Below are 8,261 nucleotides of genomic sequence, written 5' to 3'. Positions count from 1 at the left end.
CATATGTTCTGACTGAGACCTTCATTTCCCTGCTTTCTTCCCTTGAACAAATATGATAACTGGATGGTTCACATTCGTGAGTTCCCCAAGAGGGGATGGGGATGAGGAAAACACACAGGAGGTGATATTTACATCATTGGGAACAAATTGGTCCCGTATTACACTGTAATAGGTAATGTGCATTCAGAATACAGCCAGTGGGAAATCTGCATTTTACTTATTTAGTTGGTTATTTTTAATTTCAACTTTTATGTTAGATATAGAGGGTACATGTGCAGGTCCATTACATGGGTATATTGCACCCAAGTAGTGAACCTAGTCCTAAATAGGTAGTTTTTCAAACCATGCCCCACTCCCTCCCTCACCCCTCAGGTAGTCCACAGCATCTGCTGTTTCCACGTTCATGTCTATGTGTGCTCAGTGTTTAGCTCCCACTTATAAGTGAGAACATATGGAAGTGGGTTTTCTGTTTCTGCAATGCTTTGTTTAGAATTATGGCCTCCAGCTTCATCCATATTGCTGCAAAGGACATGATTTTACTTTTTTATTATGACCATATAGTATATCATGGTATATATGCACCATATTTTTTTATCTAATCCACCACTGATGGGCAACTACATTGATTCCATGTCTTTACTATTGTGAATGGCACAACAATGAACATACATGTGCATGTCTTTTTGGTATAACAATCTACTTTCCTTTGGATATATACATAGGAATGGGATTCCTGAATCAAATGGTAGCTCTGTTTTAAGTTTTTTGAGAAATCTTCAAACTGGTCACTCTCCATATGTTAGTAAAAATATTATGCCTTGGAATGCTAACGTTATTCCTAAAAATTGGAGTACTCTCCTTGGCCTTAGTATAGAGATAAAAGGTATGGATGCCCTCATTACTTAGAGTTGCTTTCCACAGTGACTGAACTACTTAACTGCTTAAGTTACATTCCCATGAATAGTGTATAAGCATTCCCTTTTCTCTGCAGTCTCACCAGTGTCTGTTGTTTTCTGATTTTTTAATAATGGCCATTCTGACTAGCGTGAGATTGTATTTCATTGTAGCTTTGATTTGCATTTCTCTGAAAATTAGTAACATTGAGCATCATTTTTTTGTGTGTTTATTGGCCTCCTGTGTATCTTCTTTTGAGAAGTATCTGTTTACGTTCTTTGCCCATTTTCTAATGGGGTTGTTTTTTGCTTCTTGATTTGTTTAAATTTCTTATGGATTCTGAATATTAGACCTTTGTTGGATGCATAGTTTGCATATATTTTCTCCCATTCTGTAAACGTCTGTTTACTCTATCAATAGTTCCTTTTGCTCTGCAGAAACTCTTTAATTAGGTCTCACTTGTCAACTTTTGTTTTTGTTGCAATTGCTTTTGACGACTTAGCCAAAAATTACTTGTCAAGATTGATGTCGAAAAGAGTATTTCCTAGGTTTTCCTCTAGGACTTTTATGGTTTGAGGTCTTGAATCTTTAATTCATCTTGAGTTAATTTTTTCATATGGTGAAAGATAAGGGTCCAGTTTCATTCTTCTGCATATGGCTAGCCAGCTATCACAGCACCATTTATTGAGTAAGAAGTCCTTTCCCCATTGATTGGTTTTGTTAACTTTGTCAAAGATCAGATGGTTGTAGGTATATGACTTTATGTCTGGGTTCTCTATTCTGTTCCATTGGTCTATGTGTTTGCTTTTGTACCAGTACCATGCTATTTTGGTTACTGTAGCCTTGTAGTATAGTTTGAAGTTGGGTAATGTGATGCCTCTGGCTTTGTTCTTTTTGATTAGGATTGCTTTAGCTAGTCAGACTTTCTTTTGGTTCCATATAAATTTTAGAATAGTTTTCTTTTCTAATTCTGTGAAGGATGACATTGGTAGTTAGATAGGAATAGCACTGAATCTATAAATTTCTTTGGGCAGTATGGCCATTTTGAAGATACTGATTCTTCCTACCCATGAGCATGGAATGTTTTTCCATTTGTGTCAGCTCTGATTTCTTTTAAAAGTGTCTTGTAGTTCTCCTTGAAGAGATATTTTACCTCCTTGGTCATCTGTATTCCTAGGCATTTCATTTTATTTGTGGCTATTGTAAATGAAATTGTGTTCTTTATTTTACTCTCAGCCTGGACATTATTCGTATACAGAAATATCACCGAGTTTTGTACATTTATATTTTTCCTGATACCTTACTGAAATCATTCATCAGTTCCAGTAGCCTTTTGGCAGGGTCTTTAGAGCCTTCCAGGCATACAATCATATTGTCAACAAGGAGAAATAGTTTGACTTTTTATTTTCCTGTTTAGATGCCTTTTATGTCTTCCTCTTGCCGAATTGCTCTGGCTAGGACTTCCTAATTTCTTTTATAATATTTTCACATGAAAATTCTCCTAAGCTAAAAACTACATATCCCAATGCCTGTGGAAAATCTCATCTTGGACTTCCTCAGACACTTGTGAGCAAAATCAAACTTTATCTATTTCTTCTGCTTAAGACTTTTCAGGGGTTCTCATCACCTACAGAATAAAGTTGATGCTCCCGTGCTTAGCGTATCATATAAGGCCTGCTGTGAGCTGGTCCCACATGCCTTTCTGCCCACATGTATCACTTCCTTCCTTTTCATCATTCTCAATTACTAGTAATTCTGTCACACATTATATTTGCATCTCTATGCTTTGGTTCTTTACATGAAACTCCCTTTCTACCTTGTGTTTTCTGGCAAAATCTTACTTACCCAGGACTCTGCTTGGGCATCCTCCACAGGAGGAACACTTTCATTGAAACCTAGCATTGTCCCGAATACCCTTAATCTGTACTGTCATAGCACCCTATGAATTTTTCTATATCACTTTCCATCTTATGTTTAAATAATCTTTTTACTTGCCTATCTCTCCCACTGACAATCTAAGCTGGCAGAGGCTGGATCAGATCATAATTATCTTTCTATCCCTAGTGCTAGGATCAATACCTGGCATTGAATATTTACATTTTTTATTTAAATAAACTGACCTGACTTTCTTCTGGTTGGTTATGTTCTGAGTCCCGATTACTAAACTTGGTCTTTTATCTCAGAAGTTGAAGGCTCTCTGGGAGCCAGCTGCAAAGTTCCCAAAGCCCTAACAACTTCACAACCAATCAGCTACAGAGCGGGCTGCCCTAAGTCGGCCTCCCAAACACAAAGTCCAGGGTTGGAGCAGGAGCAGGAGAGGGGCAATGGAAGCTGCCCTGTCCAGATTCATGTTCTTCCTATTTCTCCTCACATGTGACCTGACTGCAGAAGCTGCTGCAGAAGTTGAGAAATCCGCAGGTAAAAGAAAAATGTAGTTGGGTGGCAATAGTGTGAAAGTGTTATTAGGAGAAGGAAAAGGAGCATCATGGTGGTTCTCTGGGTACTTTTCCTCCACACCTAGAAAGTTTTCCAGGAAATCCTGGATACGATGCATTTTGTCTAGCGGAGAGCAGGAAAGTCTGGCAGTATCCTTCAGGGACAGACCATCAGTAGGGTCACCTTCCATATGTTAGTAAAAATATTATGCTTTGGCATGCTAACAGTACTCCTAGAAATTGTGCTTTTCTTAGCCTTAGTATAGAGATAAAAGGTATAGATGCCCTCATTATTTAGAGCTGCTTCTTCTCACCTCAGTACCCTGACATCTTCTACTTCTCTCTCTAGATGGTCCTGGTGCTGCCCAGGAACCCACGTGGCTCGCAGATGTCCCAGCTGCCATGGAATTCATTGCTGCCACTGAGGTGGCTGTCGTAGGCTTCTTCCAGGTTAGTTCAGATACCCTACTTGTAACTCCCCCAAGAGCCAGAAATGTTCTACCTCAAGGGAACCACAGCAGCCAACTGCTGGCAGATGACACTGCTTTAGAAGTGGGGGTAAAGGGAGACAGCCACAGTTTGCTTTCATCTTGTCCATTGGGACCTCTTACTTTTAAGACATTCCCAGTCTCTAAATTATATCTTTCTCACACTTACTTCTTTCTGAGCCTGTGGGCTGCATCTCCTCATCTATGGATGCTTTGGAGCTCAAGTCAGGATCTGCAGAAAGAATGCCTTCATGGAACCCTACCATTGTCCTAAACGCATTTCGTCTGTACTCTCATAGCACCCTATGAATAGGCAGGGGCCAGAGTGAATCCAATTTATATCATCCAGCAACACTGTTTACAGGATTCTGAAGCTCCTGAACATTAGTCGGTGCACAGCCTTTTAAGGCCTTTCCCCCAGATAATGTGGACTCTTATTCTTCTTTCTCTTTGCCTTGTCTGAAATGTTGGAAAAGGATGGCATTTTGTATATTCAAGGTGTTAACCTCCACCTTCCAGATTGGCTGCTTGGTTAATAAAGGCAGCCATAAATGAGACTCCCTCATTCCAGCATTTTCATCTTTCTCTGGTGGTAGCATCTGGAAATCGTCACAGCTGATTAAGCCCCTACTCTCTCATAGCAGACCTTCTTGTCGGTTTCCATTCACCAATTACAACTCCTGATTACCCTGTCGGTTCTGTGTACACAGCTGGAAATCACTGCAATGAGATGCAAGTGGGGGAGAAAGACAGGGAGTACATTTTTCAGGAATGAGAAATCTGAGCTGTAGACAAAAACACCCTCAGAAAGACAGGGAAGGGGCAAGAGCATGGACCTGGAGAAGTGTGCAATAACTTAAACAGCCGCCAGATGCCATCATTTTATCCTTGAGCAATTCCATCTGAAGGAGCAGAGTAAGAGGGAGGCCTCAATCAACTATTGTTCACAGCCTCTAGAAGAGTAGATACCAGCTCGCTCTGCTTGATCCCAGATGCAAGACGAGTGTGTTAGCCCATTCTCATGCTGCCAATAAAGACATACTCAAGACTGGATAATTTATAAAGGAAAGAGGTTTAATTGAATCACAGTTCAGCATAGCTTGGAAGGCCTCAAGAAACTTACAATCATGGCAGAAGGCACCTCTTCACAGGCCGGCAGGGGAGAGAATGAGCACAAGCAGGGGGAAGGCCAGACACTTATAAAACCATCAGATCTTGTGAGACTCACTCATTATCACAAGAACAGCATGGAGGAAACTGCCCCCATGATCCCATTACCGCCAGCTGGTCCTACTCGTGACATGTAAGGATTATGGGGATTATATTTCAAGATGAGATTTTATGTAGGCACACAGCCATAGCATATCAACTAGCCATCTTCTTTTCTCCTTGCACATCTCCTCCTTCAGCCTGGAGACTTGCAGGGTAGAACATGTTTGTTCCTGTTAATTTCCCTGAGCTCCTACGGATAAAGGTCCTGTGACAGCAGGGAAAATGATGCCAGCCTCTATGGAAGGCCTGGAATCATTGCTCGGAAGTGGCTTCTCTGCTCCCTCCTGCCGGCCTGGGCTGCAGGGTTGGATGCGTGAACAGCATCTTCATGTGCAAAGCTCAGGCTTATCTACAGTGGCAAGAGAGGGACTGTCCTCCATACCCTGCATAAACTTTTGTTAAAACTTCCAAGCTTTCATTTTAATTATTTTCTTTTTCTTCTTTTTTTCTTTTTTGGCCCTTTTGATGGCACCTATTTCGTATTTTTGCATTTTTTCCTTTTCTCCACAAATGTAACCAAAGCCAAAACTCAAGAGACAAGAGCCGGTGGGAGGAAAAGCCGGTTTATTTGAAGATCCAATAAACCAAGAAGACAGTGGACTAGCATCCTAAAGTACATCTTGGCCAGGCACAGTGGCTCACACCTGTTATTTGTAGCATTTTGGGAGCCCGACAGTGGCAGATTGCCTGAGCTCAGGAGTTCGAGGCCGGCCTGGGCAACATGGCGAAATCACATCTCTACTAAAAATACAGAAAAAAATTAGCCAAGTATGGTGGTGCACAACTGTAGTCCCAGCTACTCAGGAGGCTGAGGCACAAGTATCCGGCAGGCGGAGGTTGCTGTGACCCAAAATTGCGACACTGCCTGGGTGATAGAGTGAGACTCTGTCTCAAAATAAATAAATAAAGTACGTCTTAAGTCACTACCAATTTTAGGCTCTTTGTACGTTAAGGGCAGGGCGAAGAGTAGGGAGTTGGGATCAAGCAATAACCAGCAACCATATGCATCTGGGCACCAGTAAGGGTCTCAGGAAGTTGGGAACTTCTTTGTCCTTGGTGAGGTCACAAGGCGCCTATAAATCTTTAGCACAACATAGTTAGTTGTTCACATACTTTTCCTTTAATCCTAGAGTTAGTTTTTAAAACCATATAAACTGCTAATTTTTGCATATTATCTCAGTGCTCTAAAATTATTCTAACCTACATACAGGAATTAGTAAATAAATGCCATTTCAACAAAAATAGAATTGGTTATGTTCGTTTGTTTGCTATTTCACTGTTAAACAAATTGTTCCCAGAACAGTTGCTTCTCATGTATATCTACAACAGTGCAGCCAAACTAGGCAGGCTTTTATGATTTTGAGGCCTCTCTCAGCTCCTAGTAAACTTCAAGCTCTATGACAAGGCCTGACAGGAGTCTCAGGCTCAGCTACAATTTCGTGGTTACCTATTAACTCACAGAGCCTGGAAAATTCAAGAATGTTACTGACAATTAAACCTGAACTGTTAGAGGTAAATCATGTGTTACTGGGTGGTAAATCAAATCTATGATTTCTGGTAAAGCTTCACAGCATATTTCTTTTCCATATCCTTTGTCTCTGCCATTCAATATAATCACTGTGGTATTATTTTTTTCTCTTGTTTTTAGGATTTAGAAATACCAGCAGTGTCCATACTCCGTAGCATGGTGCAAAAATTCCCAGATGTGTCATTTGGAATCAGCACTGATTCTGAGGTTCTGATCCACTACAACATCACTGGGAACACCATCTGCCTCTTTCGCCTGGTAAGTTGGATGGGTAGCTTGAACTTTCTCCCAGATTTTCATTGGGTTGTGGACTCATAAACTTGTGAGACTGGGAAGGACTCTATGTCTTTTACACTAATGATGGTACCAAATTCAGGGACATTGTTGACAAGGATGAAGACTCAATTCAAGCTTCCCAAGCAGGTACTGTAATGAAATGGAAAGAGGACAGGACTGAAAGCCAGGAAATGGAATTTTGGTACTGTTTTGTCGCTCAACAGCCATACGACTTCGGGCAGTCACTTAACATTTTTTATCTCCAATTCTTTCCCTTCTAAAATAAAAGAGTTAGACTGTATTATCTCTAAGGTCACTCTGAGCTCCAAAAATTTTATATTAAATATTTTGAGGAGTTCATTTTTGTTCTTCAAACATTTATTACTTCCCATATGCCCTATGCAAGATACTGACAATAAAAACATATTAAACATATTCTCCAGTCTCATAGATCTTAAAGTATAGTAGGTATTGTAAACATAATATGCAAGTATCTATAATACAAAGAGAATCACTATGGGTAAAGTTTTATCACAGTTCAAAGAATAAAAGCAGTGTGGGAATTCTGAAAAAAAAAAAGAAAAGAAAAGAAAAGAAAAAGACAACAGAATTGGAACTTAAAGGATAGATAAATTTAGACAAGGCAAAGAATTCATGGCCAAGGGGGGATAATCTCAGGAAACAAAGAAGAGGCCAATCTGACTGGATCCCAGGGTACATATTGGGGAAAATGAATATCAGAGAGAGAAACTTGATTAAAATCATATTGTGGGGAAAATATAGAATACCACTTTAATGAGTTTGTTCTGAATCTGGTTGTCACTGGAAAGCCCCTAAAGCCTTTACATCAGGGAAGTAACACGAACAGGAATGTGTTGTATTAGATTATTTTGACAGCAAGGCAGAGCATGGATTTTCAGGTTAAAAGGCAAGAGAAGAGGCAGCTTTTGTTAGGCTGGCAAAACAGACCATGTGAGAAGTATTAAGAGTCTGTAGTAGAGAGGTAGCAACAGAAATTAAAGAGGAGGAGGATCCTGTGATCTTTAGATATCACAGTTATGGAAAGGAGGCAAAGCTTAAAGTCAGGGTGTCTAGGAATAGTGAGGTCATGTGCAGAAATGGGGATTTCTGATGCTTTCATTGGTCGTTGAGTTCTACTTGTTGGTGGAACATCAAGATAAAGATGCCAAGAGTCCACTGAGAAAGAAAAATTGATGCAAAAGAAAGTTTTCAATATTTCAGGACTGAATGTCGTGCCCCTTCTAGTTGCCACCCTTTCTTTCTTTTTCATTTCTCACTGAAACTTCTTTTAAGCATATTTTTTTAGGAAAAGCTGTCTTTTCCTAAGCTAGACACTACTATCTAGCT

General features: G+C 40.2%; 2 protein-coding genes across 2 annotated transcripts in view; both read left to right on the top strand.

The window, feature by feature from the left end:
* The window catches only part of MGP (matrix Gla protein), an 836,939-nt gene that overhangs the window by 773,526 nt on the left and 55,152 nt on the right, over positions 1–8,261 (top strand). The gene's annotated exons all lie outside the window — the stretch shown is intronic.
* ERP27 (endoplasmic reticulum protein 27) overlaps positions 539–8,261 on the top strand; it is a 29,428-nt gene continuing 21,705 nt past the window's right edge. Inside the window, exons 1-3 of the mRNA XM_050749487.1 lie at positions 539–3,312; positions 3,679–3,779; positions 6,738–6,875. Coding sequence (XP_050605444.1) covers positions 3,219–3,312; positions 3,679–3,779; positions 6,738–6,875 — 333 coding nt within the window. The 5' untranslated portion in view covers positions 539–3,218. The remainder of the gene's footprint in view (positions 3,313–3,678; positions 3,780–6,737; positions 6,876–8,261) is intronic.

Source organism: Macaca thibetana, chromosome 11 (genome assembly GCF_024542745.1).
Source record: "Macaca thibetana thibetana isolate TM-01 chromosome 11, ASM2454274v1, whole genome shotgun sequence".
In the NCBI taxonomy this organism is placed as follows: domain Eukaryota; kingdom Metazoa; phylum Chordata; class Mammalia; order Primates; family Cercopithecidae; genus Macaca; species Macaca thibetana.
The sequence above is the reverse complement of the archived record's forward strand: the minus strand, read 5'-3'. Positions and strand labels throughout refer to the sequence as shown.